A 24,886-nucleotide genomic window follows, 5' to 3' on the forward strand; every position below is an offset into this window, starting at 1 on the left:
CACACCATCATTTTTCTTTTTATCATAGCGTACTAAGACCCCTGTAGAACCGCCATCCTGTTACAAATGACTCGAAATTTTGTGTCAGTATCTCCCGGTCTATTAGTAATTAAACATAATATAATTATTCATCAGTACGTCTAGCTGTTTGATAACCAGAGTTACCTGGATTTGCATCATTGGTTTCGTACCCTTAGTAACCTGGAGTCTGATAATTGTATGATGATGCATACGTGTCGGATGTAGATCTTGCGTCATTAGAGTAAGAGCTATTTGAGCTATTTGGTCTGTTCCAATTTCGAATATTCGTGGCTTCGCGCAGCACTCTCGATCTAAACTCCAGCTTTTGTCCTACATCAAAACTTTTTAAGATTGGACCTAAAGAAGCGAAAAAAGCCAGGTCGTCTGCGGCAAGATCTGGTGTTTGATTACTTAATAAAGTTAATAATTATTTTTCAAAAGGAGAACTTTCTGGATTTGTTTTCGGGGCCCTTCTTTTTCTCTTTTCCAGCCAAGGTTTTTGTGATGATGGTGAATCAACACCACGGTCATTCTGCTCACCCTGCTGAGTGTTTGAAAAAACTTGCTGCGTGAATATATCTTGAGAGTGTTCTGAAGATACCATACTATCCAATGTGTTATCTATATTTGCTAAGGGTGAGGAAAGGGGAGAGTATGGTTTCATTGAGTGATTCATCAACTTCATTCTCAACTGTTGGAGCTAGGAAGCTTAATTCGTCACTGTACTTGTACTGTGTACTTTTTGTATTTTGGTGCAGCACTTCCAGAAGGCGTTTTTTTCATTGCGTTCTTTGTTCTAAAAAATGCATCACGGGCTGTTTTCCATCTTTGTTGGACTAGTTTGCCTGAAATAATAAAACCTTTTTATTTTCAGATTTCTTGCTACGGGTCGAACATATACGGATTTGCAGTATTCATTTAGGATGGGAATCGCAACAATCAGTAAGATCGTGGACGAAGTGTGTAAAGTAACATGGAACACGCTACACAATGAATGCATACCTTCAAATACACCTGATATGTGGCTAAATATTGCTAACGGTTTTCTACAAAAGACAAACTTTCCAAATTGTATTGGAGCTATTGATGGCAAGCACATCCGAATCGTAAATCCAACCGGTGGTGGATCAATATTCTACAACTATAAAATTTTTTACTCCATTGTTCTGCTATGTGCGATGCAGATTATTGTTTTACATATGTAAACATTGGAACATATGGGAAAAGCTCGGACTCGACTATATTTCAAAACAGTACACAGAATAATAATGCTGTGTAAAAAAATATAAGACGTGGATTATTGCGATTTCCTAAACATTTTCGTAGCCGTTTGCAAACGGGCTATTTATACCTACAATATGCCTCTGCGACATGTATATTGTATACCCAGTTCAAGTACTTGCGAACGTGAGCGACGTTGCCATTTCGTGCAGCGTACCTACGCGCAGAGACTGTGGTTGGTTGTTTATCAATGAATTTAGAAAGAATTGTGCTTCCTTGTTTCAACCTCCCCCGTCCTCATATAATTATAATCGGATATTATATATATATATATATATATATATTATAAGAACAGAAGTTCAAAAAGTTAAATCTTATTCCTAAATTTAAAACTTAGAAAATATTATTCATCAGATCGTTCATCCACAAAAATGTCATCTGCCTCTGTTCCGGATGTCTTCAAATTCTTGTAAAAGTCGTGATGACACAGATGAATGTAATATAACAGTAATTCAATTAAGTCTTTCTTCTTCTTTTCACAAATTGCATGATAATTAATTATATAAAGATATAAAGTTTCAAGATTTTAAATAATAATAGAGTGCCTCTAGAAATGAGTATTTAAAATTCAGTTTAAAGGATGCATTAGACAAACATTAACTATTGCATCTTTAGCCATTCAACTTTACCTTTGTCTGCACAAATTTTGCGGTGAGTAGTGTTTTATTGTAATGATTTGCTTGAGAAAAAAGTATCTTTAGTCATGGAAGTTATTTCAAAGGGTTTAGTTTTTCGGGCAGCTAAAATAACTTGTTCGTAGACTTCAGATACATAAATGTTTTTAAAATACCGCTTCTGTTTTTGTAAAAGACCAAAATCTTGGTCACATGACATGTCCACAAACTAAAATTTTATGATCAATCTTAAAAATAGGGGTTAGGCAATTTTTACACTTTAGTTAAATGAAGTAATTAGTTATGCAAAAACATTTTACTTGGTGCCATTTTTTATGTGCGTGGAAAACTATGGATAGGCCATTTTTGCTTTGAATTTGTTTATGCATATAGCTTAGAAATAAACAAAATGTTGGTTAGACCATTTCTGCGCTGACGGCTTGATATAACCTACAGATTTGTCCGAGAAAAGTAATGTAAGTACCTACCATACCCAATGTAAATCTTAAGACCGTGCGCTAATCTAGACACTAATAATTCGGATAGTGAGGAAGAGCTTACCTGTTCGTTAAGAACATCAATTCCTGGTCGAGATTCTTCTTCTGATGACAAAAAAGTCATCAAAAAATAGTACCACAATGTTCGCCTATAAACATCATTTGTGGACGATCCCGTGGATAAGCTAGCGTTTACTTTTTTAAGTTCTCGGAAATAACCATTTCTAAGAATGTCATTTTTTTTACGCACGCTGTCGATCGTTGCAGCTTCGCCCAAAATGGGTACCAGATCTTGTAAAGCATTCATTCTTTACAATCATTTTTCTTATGCATATAATCCGCACTTGAAACATCGCATAGACATTTGTGGAACTTATATTTTTCAATAAATCTCGTAAGCGTTTCAAGATTCATTTTGTCACATGATATTTGCGTGAGAAACATGCTTTTAAAGCAGCCTGTAAACGTTCAAACATGTTTGTCAAACTTTACGTTTTGTTTGTACGTTTTCATCAAATATCAGCGCACACAAGTTTGTCAAACAAACAGGACAGTTTCAAAGCAGTTTTCGCCGTGAAATCACGCTCCGATGAGTAACGTTGACAAAGCATTTCTTGCATTGACTTTGGCGATGTGTATGGGTGAATTTCAACAAATGCCATTTTTCTTATCATATCGGTGAACTTTTTCATTTATATATATTTTTTATTTTTTTCATGTTTAATGTAATATTTAGGATACTAAATACTCCCTTATTGGTAACCATCAACGTATCTTTTAAGACTATGGAAAAAATTCAGTTTGAATTCTGGTTTCCACCGATGTGACAATCCGGCACCGATTATCTTTTCTGTACACCGATATGATAAATTTATTCACCGATGTGATATACATATACAGCGATATGATAATCTATCCACCTTTGAACATCAAAAAAGAAATAGTAGGCTTATACATTTTTGAAGGAGTGACTAAGAACTGAATACCTGAACTAAGGGTATTATTTTCTTAGAATAAAAAATAATGTTTTTTTTAATTATCATTGTGTTTATTTAAAAGAAGTATAAAAAACAAAAATTTCTTGTACGTTATTGTACAATACACATTTATTAATGTGGCGATCAAGCTAATTGTTTTGCCATGTGTAGGTACACTTAAAACATTGTGGCGTTCTAGGTTCAACAATACTAAGAATAGAAACTTTATATAAGAAAACTTTATATACCTAATTAATCAGCCTTTTAAGTTTAACCTTAATCATAACAACACTACAATAATCACAGCTTTAATTATCACTTAATTTAATATTTTTAAAATCTTTGTTCTCAGTGCGTAAGTATCATAGATTACATAGAGATCGCTTATATCTTACATCTAGCAAATAATCTTTACCCTTAAAAAAAAAACTTAAATTAAATCTGTCAGTATAATTTGGTTATTATGTTAATCAGCCTTTAAGTTCAACATAAATCACTACAGAACTTGAACCGTCTTCGTACTCCACTTTTATTAAATTGCACCATAATTAGACTTTTAAGTCATAGAAGACTATGTAGTATACCTATAGTTAATCACAGCACTTAATTACGTACTTTTATAATTATTATCTGTTACAACAATTAAACCTCTTTTTTTCAATTAAAACTAAAAACAATAAAAATAAAAATTTTAAAAACAAATCAGCCCAGATCAAAATAAGTCATCATCAGTGTCACTGCAACCAAATATATAATTAAATCTCTGTTTGATGTCAGGAGTTGGTTTACGTGGCTCATTTTTTTCTTTTTTAAAGTTAATTTTAGATTTTATTCTAAATATTTCCTCATCGGTGTCACTGTCTTCCACGGTAGGACTTGAAAATCTATTAGATGCTTTTACCGTATCCTCTTTATTTACGAATTGAGTTGATTCCTCTAAACCAACTAAAATGTTCGTGTCAATTTTCTCTAAAAATGAACAGGCAGGAGTACTTTGATCAAGATCTACATAGTTCAATAGCAAATTTTCAGACATTTTTGTCGAAGAGGATGATCTGGGTGCCGCATTTTCCGAGATTTTTAATGTATTTGATGGTGTAAAATACTTTGAATGTGATGGCTGTGGGAACAAAATTAATTTGTCAGTTAACTTTACTGGTCGCATTTTAGTGATATCTATTTTGGATTTAGTTCTGGATTTTTTATTACTCGAAGTAGAAAGTTGAGGTTTAGACTTAATTTCGTGTTCGGTTGACAAATTGTGGAAGTCTAGATGTTTGCCATGTGGACATTTAACAACATATTTCATACATTCATCTTCTATACAAGAAAGTCGACGTAAAACTATACGATTTTTAGCTTCTTTAGTCCAAATGACTTGTTTGACTTGCAATGTTCCACGAAATGTGTTCAAATTTGTAGGGAGAAGCCAGTCCTTTTCTTCAACTTCATATTCTTCTACAGTACTAATTTTCATGCCTTGGACAGCAGATTTTAAATAGTTTACAAAAGAGTCTATATTATTCATATCACCATCGTGTGCAACAAATCGATCCGCCGTTCGCTTCAGTAGCCCACCTACTCCATCTGGCGCACCTTTTCCATGACCACATTCACTATAGTTCCATATTATGTTAGTCAGAGAAGAGCAGTAAATACTGAGTTGGGACATAATATAAAAAATTTTCTTATTCCGATACTGGCCTGATGGAGAATCAGAAATAATAATAAGATTCTGAACAATTGGAGCTTCCTGTTTAATTTCTTCTAATATTGGAACAAGGTGAGCCCAAACGGCGGCAGCATCATGGCGCAGTGAAGAACTAATAGTGCAGAAACATTGAGTTGTTATATTCTCTTCCTTATTTTTATAGTAAATTACAGCAGTGTGTAATGTGAATTGTTGACGACTGCCACCAAAGTGCATAGATTGTATTTCGGACCCGTACTTGGAGCTATAGTTCTCACTAAAGTCAATGTGAACGACACAATCCTTTTCAGTCATGTTTTGTTTGTAGTGCTTAAAAGCTTGACTTTGATTTCGTATATTACTACAATGTGTTAAGAACGGTTTCAGATTGTTTTCAAATATTTTGATTAGTTGTAATGGTTTAACGGTTATTTTTACTTTTTCTACATTAACGGCTATTTTATCGACTCCATTTTTTTTGTAATTCTTTTTTATCTTCTTCCAATTCCAATAAATAACATCTTTGGAGTTATCAAATTCTTGATAATTTAAATGACGATTCTTACAGACAGGACATGTTCTTTGCAGGCATTCTACCTTAAAAATATCACAGCAAATACTACTTAGAATTTCAGTCGTGGTGTTTTCTTTTATGATACGATTTCTTTTTAAAGATGATATAACAAGATCCATGTTCTCATGTTTCTCACATAGGCATGTATTTCTCAAGTTTAATTTTGGCTGCGTGACCCAAAACGGCCTCATTCTTGTAAAAGTGACGTAACTGATTGGAGGGTAGCCCGAAGTCAAATACTTTTTGTGTAAATTTTTAATTGTGTCTTTCATCAGCCTTTTCTGTTTTTTTACTCCATTTTGTGTGACAGTATCCTTTTTACCTGGGCAAAGATTTGAATTTTCATCATCCTCAAAAAACTGAACAACAATCTTACGGATACGTTTTTGCAGGTCTATATTTTTTGGCTTCGTTGGGATTCGTCTCACTTCTAAATTACTCTGTTTTAATTTCTTAAATTCTTGATGTAGTCTCATGTATCTCTTTTTGTACATTAGTTTCTCTTTATTAGCCTTTGCCAATTGTTTTCTTAAATCGTGTATTTGCTGAGTTTTAACGTTTTGATATTTACGAAATTTCATTTTAATGTCTTGTTTGAATTTAACAGTATTAAAGGATGTGTCTAAGTTAGGACTATTTGGGCGTAATGTTGATTCTTCTGAATTTATAGAACTAATACTTGGCGTTCGTAAAGGAGATGCTATTGATAAATCTAGGGGACTGCTTGTACGTAAATAGTGGGAACTACTCGCTACTATGGCATCAATACGCAAATTAGGACTATTACATCGAACATTCTGTCGCAATAGCCGTGGGCTATGAGGTCCTATTAGTTCTTGAGAAATACCGGGCTCATTATCTTGATTTTTCGGTAGCGATTCTGCGTCATTGGTCTCTGAAACACTTGTTGGGTTGTTGCGGGCACCATTTGCCTTATTTTTTTTCCGCTGATAATATGCACGGGCACTGATTCGGTTTTTCTTTTGTGCATTGCGACGTGCATGTGCAGTCATTTGGCTTCGGGTTAGGATAAGTCCAGCTGCCTTTCTTTTAGCTAAGCGTTCTCTGTCTTTTCTTAAATGCTGCTCGTTTAACATAGGATCACTTTTGATTTTAGCTTTTCTTATTCTTTCCATCAACCTCTTTCTCTCTTTTTTCTCCTCCTCGTTTAGTTTTGATTTCAGCATTCTTAAACAAAATTAATCTTAAACAAAATTACTCGAACGAATTGTGTGCGGCACGAGCTGCACACAAGTTAATATTTATGAAAGTTAAAAAATATAATATGTGTATATGTATGTATATAATGTATGGTTGTAGGTATGCTCCATTGTTTTTTTGTTTACTTTAATGAAATGACACTATGTCTACCAATATGATAAAATTACACCGAGGTGATAATATGATCTACCGATGTGATAAAACAATCCACCGATGTGACAAAACTATGCGTCGATCATGAATCAAAACACCGATATGATATTTAAGACACCGATTGATTTTTCTTATCACATCGGTGTAAATTATCACATCGGTGGTAAAAAAGACCACCGATTACAGCGATATGAGAACAGCGACGTGAGAAATTATCGACTTTTTTGAAAATTATGAAAAATGTATAATATTTAGGCTAAATTCAAGTACCTATAATGATGCTAATTTACTTACTATGTCTGTTAGAACCAAACAATCGTAATAAAACTTCACATTACACTAGAAAAATGCAACCACCGATAATATAAAATAATTGCTTGGAAGTAACTGAAATGTCGTACTTACGTAATTGGCGGGAATATGCAGCGATTTGACACACGTCCGTCCTGACTGCGCACTAGCACACACTAACGAGGGAAATAAAATTGGGGTGGGGACACTGTCGGACTCATCGATGCAAAGTTAGGTTTAAATTACTTTTGTGCAGCGATATGACAAAATTTTGCGAGACAAGTACATTTATGCCTCTCAGTAATAAATATTATGAATTACGTAATAAAATATGCTACATATTAATAATAAAACTAATATTCTATGAAATAGAATAAGTTCTATTCTTAAGTTACTTATTTTTATAACGATATAAGCGTTTTTGCTTGTAAAAAAAGTAGAGGGACAGCACCGATGTGACAAAAATAGAGGTTTATGTATTTATTTCTACCTTTGTAAATAGACTTAGACAAATAATATTTTATGCCACAACCCAATAAATACCTAATGAATACAAAAAAAAATAGTACAGAACAATATTCCTTTTTTCAAATACTAATTTCAATGAAGACAAAAAAAAAAGTCGTTTGGGAAATTCACCCGTATAAAAAAGAAGAAAAAAGACGTTGGACACGAGAATGGTTAAAACTAAGAGATAGATTTACTCAGGAAAATTTATTGAATGTGATATTGCGCACAGACTACCGCAACTTTCTTAGAATGAACGATAAAACTTTCAACAACTTGCTAGTGTTAGTTAGTCCTCTGATTGGAAAAAAAGATACCGTGATGCGAAAATCTATTCCAGCTTCTCAAAGGCTATCATCATATGTTAAACTCTTTTGTAAATATGTACGTTATAGTAGTTTATATAATTCCCTGTCTCTTTCTCGTTTTGTGTTTTATCTATGATCGACACGTCATCAAGGACCGGCCAGGCAAACCTCCCATTCCCTTTATGCCTCAAAAATGACATTTCCAAAAAACTGTAGGACTTGGCCAAGGAAATATATGTTCCTCTTCTCCAATTCGAATCTAACAAATACATGTGAATCTTTGATGATTTCCATTCCGGCATTATTGCTATCTTTCTCAGAACACATTTCAATGTCGGGGTCTAAATATCCGTGTCCATTCTTTCGTCTTCAAAATTCTCTAAATCAGAGGAACTACCATGAATGGAATAATCGTCACAGCTCTCGTCAGAGCTGTCTCGTTTGTAGCATTGGTTCTACAAAAAATATCAGTATATTAAAGCAAATAAAACAGTATAGTATTATATTAAGGGCTGATTTTTCAATCCTTGGTTAAAACTTATTCGTCGAATAATGTATAAAACTACCATTTTAAAAACGTATTCTAATTGCCCGTATTTGACAGTTTACGTGACATTTTAATATTATCGTGTAATACTTTATTAGACGGATAAGTTTTATCCAAGCATTGAAAATCGGCCCTAAGAATTTTATAATACCTATGCTATTTTGTTTATGTTCAATTTGAGGGCTGTTCATTTTATCGTCGTATGTTTTAGAAACATGTTTTCAGGAGGAGGAAAAAATTGATTTATTCTGTTAAAATTGTTAGAGATTTAATATGCTGCACGAAATTAGTTTTAACTTTTTTAAACTTTTTTTTTATTTGTTTTATTTATAGAAAACTGTAACTTTACGTCCTTTTGACAATTTTTTTTAGTAAAATAAAACATACGACATCTTGATTGCATTTACGTCCTTTTGACTATTAATTTTATAACATGCGATACTTATATTTCTGGATAAAATCAAAATATAAACACAAATTTTTGAAACATTTAGAATATTTTTCAGTAAAAACTTGTATTTTTTGTAACACCGTTGATAGGTAATAGTTTGGTAATTATTATTAACATAGTTAAAATCAGAAAAACAATTTTTAACCTTTCTTATTAAAGTTAATCGTCTGTAAATTAACTTACACTACTCAGTTTGCTTAATCAGTCTCATTAGAGTAACAATAATACTATCTTATTACAGAGAAAAACTGGCCCTGAGCCTAATATCAAATAAGAACTACATAAAATTTTAAGCATCTTATTTAAAAGGCTACTGAAATCGTAGCCTTTTAAATAAGACTACCCGAGAACTACCGAGAAAGCTATGTCCTTTCTCGGGTATCAAAATATCTCCATACCTAATTTCATGAAAATTGGTTCAGTAGTTTAGGCGTGATTGAGTAACAGACAGACAGACAGAGTTACTTTCGCATTTATAATATTAAGTAGGGATAAGAATGATCTATACGGATTGGGTCATCACAATCTGAGCTTGAATTATCGCTGCTGGTGCTGTCAGATTCTGTATCCGACTCGTCCCTGACCTCTATGATGAACTTGTCAATTTCTGCGTCTATGCAACCATCTTTTTCGCGAAACTTATCTTCGATATGACGCACATGTTCGCACTGCTTTTGCCAATCTTCTGCAGTGATAGATTTAAATGCTTCTTCTGTTAACTTTACAATATCGTTTGCATACTGTGCTACATTTTTGCTAGCTACTCGTCGTTTGACGAGACTCCACGTAAACTCAATTGCGTTCAGATCGCAATGATACGGCAGAAATCTAGCCACTTTGTGACCATGAGCTTCAAGCATTTTATCAGCTTCATATTATATTGAAGCTTCTGTATGCTCTTTTATAATTTTATATAGTTGAGCTCGGACCATGGAGGGCAGATAAGATAACCCCTTAATTGTGTTCCAATTTTGCATTTCTGTTTCGGTGAAGCTAGACCTCGGTGCCTTGTTTAACTTGACTGTGTGATAAGGGGCATTGTCCATATAATGTATTTATATTGTTGGGTAGAATGTACCGCTTGGCATCATTAAAGGATAAACATGTTTTATTTAATTCTTGTGTCAAAATTATATGCTTTAATGATTTAAATCTTTACATTTTACAATATTGAACGTTTTTATTAAACAAACATGACTTATAATTGTCTAAAGTTAATTTTTGTGACACACTTATCATCAACCTGTAACGCATACATTTTTTATTACAAATTCCGTAAAAATTCTACCACAGTTTTCATCTTTGAAATAACCTATTTTTTTATTTAGTTTAGGAAAATTGAAAACGTTGTTAGCATCATAATCTGATGTATCGAAATATACATTAATCCATCAGTCCTCGGAATCACAGACACAATAGAAAATCTATTGTGTCGCGCCCCGATCGGGCCTTACGGTGGTCAATGGGTTAATGTCCAGTTTTATATCATTATAAAAGTCACTCGTAAATATTTGATAATGAGACTGTCGGTATCGGTGTATAGCAATTTCAAATTGGAACCAAATTTATCTGGCATGTAATTGTAGTGGAAATTGTACAAAAGCGTTTTAGACATATCTAATATACAAAATCCTAGATAAATAGATTTATTATAAATTAACTTTGTTTTGTTTAATTGAATTGCAGCAAGACTATCAGAAAAAATTGAAACACTGTGAAAATGTGGTTGAGCAATTAAATCTCCAGCTCCCAATATGAAATGAATGAAAATGTGGTTGAGCAATTAAATCTCCAGCTCCTCCCCGATTTTCCCAATGAGTTAATAGTTTAACATTTACACGTTTTTCAATATTTTCCATAGTCTTACCAAAAACAGCGTTGTTCATTAGTTTATAAAAATCTTTCTCAAAATCTGAAATAGCTTGGGTATTTATTTACATTCTTTTAACCATGGAGTCTGATTAAATTTTAATATTCTGTGAATTTTTAATGATTTTAACCCCATTTTTAAGCATTGAATTAAATTTCTATAATGTATAATATATTTGGAATTATTTTTTAAGTTTGGAATCAATCTAATTTCTTTAGCGTCACCTACAGGTATGTTTTCTGGACAAAGAGGTAAATCGGAATGTTTATCATGCAAATCAACCGGATACTCAAGATCTACCTCCAAGATAAATCCTATCTCCGAAGAATAACTAACATTAAAATCTGTATCGGGGGAAGCCCACTCAAAATTACCTGTAGGTAGATATTGGGACATAGCCCAACCATACAGGTTATTGGCATCGAAATAAAATGAATCTTTATCTCTTGAATTATAGTCGGACATATAAACATTATTTGCTTTTGCATAGCGAGTGCTACACAACAGTGAAACACCTCCACGTATTCCTGATTGAATAAAAGCAATCATCTCAATATCAATAAGTAATTCTAACTCGGTTCTAGTATGTTTAAACATAGCATCCCAACTTAATCCAGAAGCTGTATAGTAATGGGCGGGATCATAAGTTTTTATGCAAACACATATAAATTTTCAAAAATATCTGTTAACAATAATACATCGGTTTTTAAATATAGATTTGAATAGTCTGGAATCATTTTAAATGTCTTTCGCATGGTTGTAATCTTCTTTAGAAATAAAAGAATCTGTGAGAGTACTGTAAAGTTGTGATTGCATTGGAAGTTGATAGTGGTTTAATGCATCAAAATCTTTAACAAATTCATATGGAAATACACCTTTTTTAGTTAGCCGTTTAAAGTCTTCTAAATTAGGGAAACATTTTGATAATTCCTTAAAATCATTATCGTTTAAATTTTTTGCTAAGGTATCTAAGCTACTGGGTAAAAATTTAAGTGAATCCACAAAACGTAAAGTAACATTACTGTTATTGATTTTAATTATCTTTGAAAATGATATATATTTTTCTTTATTTTGTGGGAGAACTTCTACCTGACCTTCATCAAAGTTTAATGCATGTACAATGAAATGTGCATCATAATGACTTAAATTGTGCCAGAAGACTGGTATAGTGTAAGGTACTCTAAATTTTTCTGAACAAACTTTATGCACGACCCCAATAAATTTCCCAGTAAACCAATCATGGTAAAACACTGAATACCCATTCAAATTTTTATTACAAACATAACAGTGTTCAGATTTGCTAACTATATCTTGTTCTATTTGTGATAAATTATTAGAAGCTTTTTGAAAACCAATTTTCTTGACAATTATTTTCACATTATCTTTTAACGATTCCATAAATTTTAAAGCACAATTTTCACCAGTATATGTTACATATTTAGACAATTTATCATCATATGAACATTTAATGTAATATCCAAAACTATAAACATTGTGTTTTTGTACATTTATCGTATGTGATTTTGTACGGTCATTTGAACACGATGCTAAAGGACTTAGAAAGCCTCAAAATCCGCATATATAACAAAAGGTAACTTCAGTTTACGTTGGAATTTATCAAAACTTAATTTACTTTCAGATCAACGCTTGGTATTTGTGTACATATATGTCTGCAATCATTTTTTTGATGGTTATTCAAACGTTCATAAGTTGAAAAATATTGTAAACAAAAGTCACATATAATATATGCTTCCTTCGATTTTGAAATTTGATTACTTATTAATCTTGACATATTTTTTACTAGCTGTGCCCGCGACTTCGTCCGCGTGGAAAATTGACTTTGGATAGTTTTCCCACGGTAAAAAGTACCCTATGCCCTTTCTTAACATATTATTTTCTACCGCTGCCCACGATGTTGCACCACCACGGCGTGTCAGTACTAAACATATCTAAAGATGACAGTGTCGCTATAGCATTATAAGGAAACAACTTTTAAATAGCATTAAAATATAAGTATACTAGCGGTCCGCCCCGGCTTCGCCCGTGGTACATATGAAAAATAGATGTTGCCGATTCTCAGACTTACCCGATACGCACAGAAAATTTCATGAGAATCGGTCCACCCGTTTCGGAGGAGTATGCAGACTAACATTGTGACACGAGAATTTTATATATAAGAATATTCTTGAAGTGAAACTTCTTTAGGCACGTTGAGAGTAAAATTTCAAGGAGTAAGGCGACGCGATTTTGATATCTTTTAAAATTGCCAAATAAGTTTCACTTCTGACACGTGTGCTCGGCACACACGATCTTTTTTTGCAAGTGAAGGAAGTAAAGTGAGATATATGAGAATCCTACTCAGTTTAGTCATAATTAGATTTTGTGACAGAAGAAAATAGAGAAAATTATGCAGAGATATATTCCAGGACACAAAAACATAAAAAAGTTCAAAGGTATTATACCCTATAAACTATGTTAGTAGTTATGCTGCCAGGAGCCAAAATGTAAAGAGAGTCAGGACTGGTGATGCGGGAGCAAGCGACGTACAGTTGCCCGTGTGAGAAACAACTCGTCCTAAGGTCGACACCCCCTACCATCAGTGTCTGCCCCTGCGACTTATTGATGGTCATCGCGAAGCAAACACTCACGGGAAACTGTACACGCTTGAACTGGAACGGGAAGTTATGAGGTATGAGGGGAATGCGTGGTATAAATACTGCTTCGCCAACTCCACAACCCGTAAGAATTTCCGCCTCAATGGTATGTCTGTGGAGTGAGATAACTTTAAGGCGGGTCCCGTTACATAACTTCGGGGGAGATAGGTTCCGAAGAAGCATAATCGGGACACCGACCTTCAGCTTCATGGTATGCGCTGGAAGTCCGCTTGCTGACAGGGAGTTTAGAAATTCTACAGGATAGTGTGTGGCGTCATCTTTCTCGACGACAGTGTTTATAGAGGTGTAGACCACTTCATTACCCTCAATTTCCGAGAGAATGCATTCGTTTATTGCTGCAGCCTGATCATTTTTGGGCGTCAAAATGGCCCGCTCACACACCCAAGAATTCTGCTGGTGTGGTATACGACTGATGTCCCCGTAAACACAGCGAATGAGTTCCTCTTAGCTGGCTACCACTCTACCGAGAGACTCTGGAAGCACCACCTGTCCATCTATCTGTTCTGGTAGAGTGCCTTCACCAAGACTTAGAAGGACATCGGAGAATTCTTGAGCACGTGCATTGCCACCAAGCCGAGCTCTCATATTAATGGTCAAGCGCAGCGTATGAACTCGTGACCACAGCAAAGATCGTTTCAAAGACGCATTCACCTCGTCAGCCCTCGATCCTCGCGTCACCACGGGAAGCGTTTGTCGGAAATCGCCACTGAACAGAACTGTGATACCACCCATCAAGTTTTCGTTCCTGTGGATGTCCTGCAGGGTTCTGTCCACGGCCTCAACTGCCTTCCTATTGGCCATCGTACACTCATCCCATACGATCAGAGAGCAATCCTTGAGCACGTGTCCTTCAATACTATTTTTTTTTCTTTGTTCATTATGTTCTACACCAACAACATTAATACTAATTGTTAAGACTTTCAATTTTGTGAATATCGTTTAATTTAACTGGAAATGTAATATTACCGAACTTCAATTTATGACTGTGTTTGGTGTATGATGATACTCTATCCGAATTTTTATGTATTGAAAACAAAGCGGATAACAGTGCCCACTTAAAATAGGCGTTATCTGTGTTTTTAACATTTATAACAGCTTTTTTTATTCTTATGTCATGAGGTAACTCAATATAAGATTTTCCTCTTAAAGGGTTAAATTGATTTATATTCATATCCAAATGTAAAATTTTTTCAAACTCCACCCACATATCCTTATCCTTTTTCTCGAATGAATTTATATAATTAATAAGAGAATTCGTTACAGTAGTATAAAATATATTTAAATCATCGCCGGTGCAAACAATAAAATTCATTGATTGAAAATCAAAAGTGTTATTTATATTTTTTGTCTCCTGCACAAAGTCACTATATAAAATAAAATTGATTTTTAAAATTGTATGCTCTTCTATGGACTTATTTATTAACGTAAATATTATATCTTTGATTGAAGCAAGAAATAAATCTGGTGTCTCAAACTGTGAAAAATTTTGATTTTCAGAAGTTACTCTATAAATTATTATTCTATTACCGAACGCAGTCTCAATTATCTTAACATTAGGTTTTATTGAATGTTGTATTGTATCTACGTTATTTTTGTGTACGTTGCTTCTCAGATGATTAGCAAAATATTTTTTGGAAACACTTATATTTCAAATACTGTACTGCTCTAGTGTTTTGCACTATCTTCCTCCGATATCTCCTTTGTTATGTTGTATACAATATCTTTTATTTGAAGATCTATGTTAGAAACGTTTTTTTGTATAATATTTAATGCGATTATCAGCATTTTTCCAATGTTGCGACACCGGGATTTCTTTCAACTTTTTTAAACTATATAAATCAATTTTCACTAGTAGATCAGCATCCATTCCGTCATCTTTGTCTGTTGAAATATATGAAATACATCCCTCCTTCACTGAACGTCCAACAATTGAAGATAGTTTCGCCTTTTTCTTTTTCCGCTCAGGCTCTTGAAGAAAAAAGTCATCTAAACGACTGGTCCTCTTATTTTTATTTATTGTTAAGTTAGAAACCTCATCTTCATCCGATAAATTATAATAATTTTAGGGATTGAAAAATTTTACCACATCTTTGAGGTTGTAAGAAGCCTGAAACATAACATATACAATTAAAAATATGTTTAACAAGATAAAAATAAGCAAGTCATGTCCTCACCGTACCATAGCCGGAGTCACACTGAGGTTGACCAAGGCAGGAGTGAGGCAGTCCCCGGGATTACATACTACTATTGTCTATTTGCCAACATTTATTTACAGTGTAGGATGCATGAATAAAGGTCTCATCTAAGAGCACAACAGGTCTGCCTATTTCACGATTTTGTATTAAAGTGGTTATGTACCTGTACCTCCAGGCAACAATATCATGCCTTTCCATGAGTACCTAATGTTCGCTTTGACCTACATTTTTTAAATCGAAAACCAATTTCTCGTATGATTTTCCACAATGTGGTACGACCTCCACGAAAATGTATATCATCTTTTAATTCTACTAGGAGTTTCCTTAAAGTGGGTAGGTACTACCTTTCTGACGATATACATTTCATGTATTTTATTTCGGATCGCGCACCGATCAAAATCATCTACTATAATTTTCTTTTGTTGGGCACGTTTTTTTCTCGGCGTAGAAATTTTTCGAGACTTGGATGCGGCAACTTCGCCCTTTTTGGTGATTGTACTGACGGTTTTTTCAGATATGCCTTTATTTAATATGTTGCACCAATTATGCACATGGATGCTTATCATTAAATTGAGCAACCACTCCTTTGCTTCTGATGGCTGGATTTATATTTGAAGTTGTTATTGGTACCATATTTACATTGCTATTAAAGTTCCCACCACCACGCTGCTACACATTCTAAGTGCTGCGGACGCTGATGAGCTATTATCGTCCAATATTGATTTTCCTGAGTTCATTCTATGTAATCCATTTATAACAAAACCTGTCAGTAGACAGAAAATTAATTTCAAGCTTGAAGAAATTGTCATCGTTACTGCCAAATAAGCGGTAATTGCCGACAACATTATATTTGTAATAGTTGCCCCCAGTATACTTTCGAGTGTGCGATACAAAATACCAAATGAGCATGCGCCTAACATTTGGTCCAAAAGGGTAAACCCGCCAAGGGATGTTATTATAGGCCCCGTGTAATATGACCAGTTTGGCAAGCAGCACTTCTATATTAAGGTTCAAAGAACTGTCTTTTATAGTTGTAAAACCTAGCTTAGCTTTTAATTTTCTGTAATTATCTACAATCCATCTTTTAACTTGGTCCAGCAATATTGTCCAGCTCTGACGTGTAACTTCGGTAGATAAGTCAGTTGCTAAGTGTTTAACTATCTGCTTGCCGACGCCTGCCATTGACCCTTTTTCCATTGAGACAACTTCAGTGACATATCTAGTTGAGTTCCTATCTATCAATGCAGTACCGCCAGCCAGGCCAAACAACATTGTAGCTATGACAGGCAGACCTATCATTAACGTCTTATTATCCTCTACCGACTGGGTCGAAATTGAGTAGTTATCTTTAAACAGCTCTTCCAATATTTCATTATCGTCATACCTTTCTTTAAAACTTTCTATTTCGTTTCTTCCCAGTAAGTTTTTTGCATCCTTCTCAGTGTTACATTCAACCATAAATTTTGCTATATTTTTAAAAAACAGGGAGTCAGTACCTTTCTGGCCAGTTTTAGACAACGAGGGCTCCGACATTATAGCATTTTTCATCTCTAGGGAGATTATAGGCCTTAAATACCACCATACTGGGTCCCCATTTATGTGTGCTACGAGTTGCAGTTTCTCTGCCATGTCGTTGCAAATCTTATTTTTTTTGCCACTAGACAAGGTCGCTATTAGATGTTTCCAAGGCTGACACAACTGCATTGCCTCAGGGTGCAGCCACTCATACTGTTTGAGACATAGCAGCAGGTCATTGTTTGGTTCGCACTCTAGAGCAGTTAGGGGTAGATTTATAAGAGCAAGCTTCAGTATGATCTCAGGTCCAATTGCTGGTTCTGTAGAGAAGTCGTCTAGGGCATTTACATCTTCGGGTCTAAGGTATATTCCACTATGAGTTCTGCCCAGTCTGCCAATACGCTGCCTCTGAACGCATTTTGTTATCGTTCTAAAGTATCGTTGTTGTTTTGTGATGTGTACACCCCAACCAATTTACATCAAATTGTTTTAATATTTGTAGTTTTAAACGTTTTTACATGTTTTGTATGCATACTTATTCAAGTAATCATGTATAAGGCCCGAGATAGCCCTATATAACATTATAAAATAAATAAAATATAACTTTATTTGTCTCATCACAACATTAGGTAAATAGATACATTGCTTGCTAATCACTCACATAATAAGTGAGCTTATCAACTAGTGTTATGAGAGACTGGTGCCTGAAATAGGTATCAAGGAACCTGGAGTACAAGTCACCAGCCCCTCCCACGTACCAATTACAAACTACAAGAATATTCATTAGGTAACGGTGCAAACGACCATAAACGATGCATCTTCGTAGTGATAAAAGACATATTTAAATAACTAAAATAACACTATGGATTGAATAGCCTACAATTGCTAATGTTATGTGTTATTGATATGGGTCTAGTATTAGTACACATGGCATTTACTTTATCCTCATCAAATGTTGATGAGGAACTCCCATCAACATTGGATGAGGATATGAGTTTTAAAAAATCGACTACTGTGTCTCCTACATCCCTCACAGTTTGCGTATATGGAATGTGGACCCATAACGTTGGACATTACTAGTAATGATTTAAACGCATTCATAAACGTAATTGCATCAGGATTGACGTTCCTGTAATTGATGGCTCTGATCCTACCAAAAAAGTTCTCTAGAGGATCCTGATTTACACTTCTAGGATAAAAATATTCATATCTCATATTTTTCGTCCAACAGTTTAGACAACCTTTCAAAACTCTCTACAGTTGAAACCCATCCATTAAGAAAAGGAACTCGAACCTTATAGATTTTATTATTTTTGCGAGCTTTCTTGCTATTTTGGTTGATAAATTGTATATTTTTCAATATTTCTTTGGCTTCTGTCCAAAAACTGATTTTCTGTATGTTATGATGTGATGATTTTTCACATTTGCTTGTTAAGGTTGATGTTCCGACCGTCCCTCCATACATTTTTGATTACCTCTAAACACTTAACACAGACACTATTTCTTTAAAACTAATCATTTTATCACTTCTCTATAATGAAATGTGTGCGCGTTCGACCTTTTTAATCAATAATTTACAATATTTACTTAGAAAAACAACAGTAAAATACCGGAAAAATTTGACACTTCTACAGTAGTGTGCGTGACTTTTGCCAAGCGAAACACGACATAAAGCACGACATCTAGCGCATAGACTATATACTTATTACAGATCTAGCGCGTCAATGTCTAAACGAAAGGCGATGTTTAGACATTGACGCGCTAGATGTCGTGCATTCGCGTTCGTTATCTTATGCATAATGAGCATAATTCTAATAAATCAAAGTTCTGTGTAAAAATTGAGTAATTTCATTTCCAATCGTTCAAAGAAAATAACAATAAAATAAAATAAAACTAATGACCTTAGAAACTATGTTTTTTTTTATTTATTACTCATTATTGTTCGTCCGTCGTAGGTCTGTAAACTGTATTGTACACTGAAGGTAAATGGTACTGTAGGTACTTTAGTTCGGCGTCGTCGCTCGTCGGCTTGATATAAAATTACATTCTTGATTTCATTGACACGCGCTATGATTTGCGCGCGGAATTTCTTGTGTTGTGAATTTATTTTTGTATGCTATGCATTTTAATTGATTCAAATTGCAATGTTTCTCTAGTATGCATTTGAGACTATATTGTAAATTGTAATAATTGATCGTGGGTATAGTAATTAATTATTCTAATAACGCAATTAGTAATATATGTATTTTCGGTGGGATTCAAAACAAAAAATTGGCCCGTGATTTTTATGAAATTTCACCACATTGCAAATCACATCAATCATAGTTCATACACATGTATGACGAAAGTGATTAGTATTGTGGCTAACATTGACTCATCAGTTCATCACTGAAACCAGTGATAAATCAGTACCTATATCATATTGTGTTTGAATATTTTTAAACAATGATATAAGTATACAATTATTATAAATCGGTAAACTATCAAAGTAATCACAAACTTGCAAACATTGGTAAAATGTCCAGTAGTTTATGAGCCTATTCATTACAATCAAACAAACAAACAAAGTTTTCCTCTTTATAATATTAGTGTAGACAAACACTATGAATACGATCACGAATGCAAATTCGGGGATTTTCTAATTATTGCTAAATAATAATTGAATTCGTTTTGAAATACTCTATAATTTTTAGTGTATAAATAGACATTTATAATGTGGTGCTCATTTTTTTTGTACTGCTAACGCTATTGTAGGTACCTATTTTCGTTGTTTTATTTCAAGTGAACACGGCCATACAATTTTGTCACGAGCCGCCTATGATTGTAGGTACTTTTGTTAGGCTCCTTCGTCGTCCGCGTCGGCTCGAAAGTTCTTGATTTCATTGTCACGCGCTATGATTTGCGCGCGGATTTTCTTGTGTTGTGAATTTATTTTTGTATTATTATTATTTTTTATTTATTTTTTTATTTTATTGATTCAAATAAAATATTTCACTAGTATGCATTTGAGACTATATTGTATTATGTATAATTTATCGTAGGTATAGTTATTCTTATAACGCAGTTATATTTTCGGTGGGACAATTTGACCCGTGATTTTTCTGAAATATCACCACGTTGCAAATCACATCAATCATACACACGTATGACGAAAGTATAGTGGCTATAATTGACTCATCAGTTCATCACTGAAACCAGTGATAAATCAGTACATATATCATATTTTATTGTGTTTGAATATTTTTTAAACAACGATATATACAATATTATTATAAATCGGTAAACTACCAAAGTACTTCCGAATTTTCAGACAGACAAACAAGTAGTTTGAACACGCAGTTTTCTTATACTAGTAGCAAAAATCAAAACCATAATATTATGTTTCCCTACTATATTTTACTAAAAGTCGAGTGCGTCGAAATCGTAAATAATAATATGTTTTTCACCTTCCTGGTTATTTTCCCATAGTAAATAGTGTTTTAGGTTTGTTGTTGTAGGTAGGAATAATAATAATTATTCTTACATGTTGGTTATGAAATGTATATTGAAATAATTTACTTTTACAAATCATTAGTGATATAAGTTTTGAGTGAAAATGCTCGGATCAGCATAATATTATATGGTACTTCAAATACATGTTTTGATAAAAAAAAACAATAGTGTAATAAAATAAAACTGCGTTTTATTGTAATCAATGTTGACAATTTTAAATTCCAAAATTATTGATCAATAAAATAGTTTACACCAACAAATATAACTTTTATTTTTATAACAATCGTTCATAATATAAACCGTAGCAGGTGGCGTTTTGAAGTTCTGTCTACTCATACAGAAAAATGGAAAACTTGTTTTTTTTGTAAACAATTTATTACTCATGTTGTTTGGCAACTCGAAGCGTGGTCGTCCGTCGTAGGTACTTTTGTTCGGCGTCGCGTCGTCGTCCGCGTCGGCTTGATATAAAACATTCTTGATTTCATTGACACGCGCTATGATTTGCGCGCGGAATTTCTTGTGTTGTGAATTTATTTTTGTATGCTATGCATTTTAATTGAATCAAATTGCAATATTTCTCTAGTATGCATTTGAGACTATATTGTAATAATTGATCGTGGGTAGGTATAGTAATTAATTATTCTAATAACGCAATTATATTTTCGGTGGGATTCAAAACAAAAAATTGGCCCGTGATTTTTATGAAATTTCACCACATTGCAAATTATATATTATACAATTACAATTACAATTATTATAAATCGGTAAACTATCAAAGTAATTACAAACTTGCAAAATATGCTTTTCCGAATTTTCAGACAGACACACAATTTTATTAGTTTGTTTTAGCAAAGTAGGTACCTATACCTATACGCTTACGTCGCGCGTCGCGTCGTCGAAAACGGTGCGCCCAGAAACAAACATACTTACCTAATTCAGTTACAATCCTTTTTTTGTTCCGTAATTTATTGTATTTATTCTAATACGATTTTTTTTATTCGTCGGCCAGTTCTACTAGGTATAAAAAGATAAAATTGAAATATAATTATTGTAGCGACAGCCATATTATGTTACTATGTTTTCGTAAATATGTTTTTCACCTTCCTGGTTATTTTCACATAATCTTATCTTATATATAAAAATGAATCGCAAAATGTGTTGGTAAGCGCATAACTCGAGAACGGCTGAACCGATTTCGATCATTCTTTTTTTATTATATTCCTTGAAGTACGAGGATGGTTTTTATGTAGAGAAAACGTAAATATTATGTACCACGGGCGAAGCCGGGGCGGACCGCTAGTATATATATATATAAATGAATCGCAAAATGTGTTGGTAAGCGCATAACTCGAGAACGGCTGAACCGATTTCGATAATTCTTTTTTTATTATATTCCTTGAAGTACGAGGATGGTTCTTATGTAGAGAAAACGTAAACATGTACCACGGGCGAAGCCGGGGCGGACCGCTAGTCTTATATATAAAAATGAATCGCAAAATGTGTTGGTAAGCGCATAACTCGAGAACGGCTGAACCGATTTCGATAATTCTTTTTTTATTATATCCCTTGAAGTACGAGGATGGTTCTTATAGCTAGAGAGCTAGTTAGTTTAGTTTTAGTGCAGTGGCAGTGTAAATGTTGTTGTTGAGGTTATGTAAATTTAACACTTTAGTTAACTACCAAGATATAAAGAAATGAGGATAGGACACAATAACTATTGGTTGAGGTATTTATAAACTCATAATATACTTTTAAAAAAATCACGTTTTAATAAATTTCTAGAATTAAATTAGAACAGCTGATTCAAAATAGCCTAAAAAATCTTAATAATAATAATTACGCTTCACAGCAAGAAGAAATGTACCATATGTACCCGCACAAAGTCGATATTGTGTTGCCTACCGTTCGACTCAATGGCTAGGGTTGTAACTACCTTTAATAATTATTACCAAACTAATAAACCGAGTGATGCGAAATAACCATAATTCTTTTAGAGTTTGATAAAATGATCAGGCAGGTATTTTCTTTAATCCTCTGAATTCTCGGTTACTAAATTGTATCGTTGAAATTATTCTTAATCGCGTAAATTTAATAAATAATCATATGGAAAACACTTTTCATTTGTTTTTTTACTTTCACGCCCAACTACTATACAATAATTACGTTGTTTCGGTATTTTGACGAGAAAACGCAGGAAACATCCGTTGTATCATTTTAGATAGATTGTATATTTTGTATCTGTAGAATTGAAATCAAAGCTATGTATATGTTGTCTCCATTCTTTTCTTATCGGATTGTTGATCCCAATGCGAATGCGTCACTTAAATTTTATAAAAGACAATTAAGAACATCAAAAATAAAGTGATACGTAAATATTTCACAGTGCAATATATTATGTAATTAATAATAATTATATATTTATGAAAAAATAATTACATCAGATTTAATAATAGCAATTGTTTTGAATGTACATAATATGAATAAATGATTACATCATAATAGTAATAATCACAATTGTTTTATTTCCCATTTGTTGCAACCCTAGCATATTTTCATGTAGCAGCAGAAGTACCTACACTGGCGGCGCGGCGGCATCGTGCGACATCAAAGGCATTGCCTTACTAGGTAAGTTTATAATGACTCATTTCTTTTATTATATAATTTACGTTTTACTTTTACAGAATCCGATTCAATGGATTATGAAGACGAGTCACACAACGCCATACGATAGTGATGATGAATGAACATTTCAATAAATGCATGCGTGTTTTTTTATGTTGTTTTGTAATTGTTAATTGTTTCTTAAATAAAGAAATAAACTAAATATTTAAATGATGATTTGTTATTTGCAACACAACTTTATATTTGAGATTCTTTACAAATGTATATTTAGTTTTGTATCATCAAATTTATAAATTTTATTCCATAGTTTTCAAAATTAAATGTAAATGACCATAAAAACATTAATAAAGTAAATCATTGATGTAAGGTCAGGGAACGTAATACATATATACATCTGACCATGTAGAAGCTAAGTCTTGTTGACTGCTGAAGTCTGTAAAGTTTTGTTGTCTGCTGAAGTCTGTACGCAATGAAAATGTCTGCCGTTTCGAAAATAAGTTTTTAAGACCCTAATAAATAAAATATATGAATGGCAGATCTGGTCAAATACTTTCAAAATTGTATTTTTTTCAGCACTTTCATAAGTGTCTGCCAGAATGTTATCCGCGTGATAATGGTCTGCCATTGTTATTTTCCGATAGTAATAATAATCTATTTTCAAATATCAAAATGGCAGACGTGGTCAAATGGTTTCAAAGTTCGCCAAAAATTTCCACCTGTCTTACCTAAGCGCGCGCCCCGTCCACCACTCTGGGCTTAGTGACTCCTCATCTCATGTATAGTAGGTATAGGGGAATCAACACACAAAAATCCAGGTCTGGTCAAATACATACAGGTAGCTTTGCGCTAGCTCTCTAGCTATTACTTCTTATGGAGAGAAAACGTAAACATGTACCACGGGCGAAGCCGGGGCGGACCGCTAGTAAATAATAAAATAATAAATAGTGTATTAGATTTGTTATTGTATCTTGTATACCTACGAATAATTATTCTTACGTCTTGTTGGGAAATGTTCAAATACCTACCTATTGAAATAATTTACTGTTACAAATCATTAGTGTTATTAGTTTTGAGTGAATAGGCATGGATCAGAAATTCAGAATATAATATGCTACTAACTACTCAAATACATACATGTTTACACAACAAACACCACTGACCTCTATAACTATAGTCTGTCCACTATAAGAATTGCTTTTTGACAGCTCGACGGGTGATACCAGAAGTGATGTTCAAAAGATTATCGATTGTGATACCATTTCAATTATAAATTCAAAATATTATCATAAATCGAATCAGGTACGTAAATAATAATTACAACGTAAACGTACTAATAAGATATGTTATAATAAGATCACATATCTATGCATTGTATGTTAAAACTA

At 33.5% G+C, this 24,886-nt stretch overlaps 2 protein-coding genes, 1 long non-coding RNA gene and 1 pseudogene across 3 annotated transcripts; 1 reads left to right on the forward strand and 3 right to left on the reverse strand.

Annotated features, from left to right (window-relative positions):
* Positions 1-106: 106 nt before the first annotated feature.
* LOC149477339 (uncharacterized) lies at positions 107-3,052 on the forward strand. Its single transcript, XR_016317692.1, has 2 exons — positions 107-1,349; positions 1,472-3,052. It is a non-coding gene; the product is annotated as an uncharacterized LOC149477339 (long non-coding RNA).
* A 174-nt stretch (positions 3,053-3,226) lies between these two features.
* On the reverse strand, positions 3,227-7,934 carry LOC149477340 (uncharacterized; annotated as a pseudogene).
* A 1,671-nt stretch (positions 7,935-9,605) lies between these two features.
* On the reverse strand, positions 9,606-10,256 carry LOC149477341 (uncharacterized). The gene has a single exon (XM_089711043.1). The coding sequence runs from the start codon at positions 9,990-9,992 to the stop codon at positions 9,606-9,608; it is 387 nt and encodes a 128-aa protein (XP_089567169.1). The 5' UTR covers positions 9,993-10,256.
* A 5,117-nt stretch (positions 10,257-15,373) lies between these two features.
* On the reverse strand, positions 15,374-18,366 carry LOC149477342 (uncharacterized). The gene is made up of 3 exons (XM_089711044.1): positions 18,326-18,366; positions 15,857-17,817; positions 15,374-15,784 (listed from the first exon to the last, which is right to left on the reverse strand). The coding sequence occupies exons 1-2, from the start codon at positions 18,364-18,366 to the stop codon at positions 16,611-16,613; spliced, it is 1,248 nt and encodes a 415-aa protein (XP_089567170.1). The 3' UTR covers positions 15,374-15,784; positions 15,857-16,610.
* Positions 18,367-24,886: the final 6,520 nt, after the last annotated feature.

This window comes from Colias philodice, chromosome 25 (genome assembly GCF_061535455.1).
Source record: "Colias philodice isolate Cphi_HAF_F1 chromosome 25, ilColPhil1 Martin Lab GWU primary, whole genome shotgun sequence".
Classification (NCBI taxonomy): domain Eukaryota; kingdom Metazoa; phylum Arthropoda; class Insecta; order Lepidoptera; family Pieridae; genus Colias; species Colias philodice.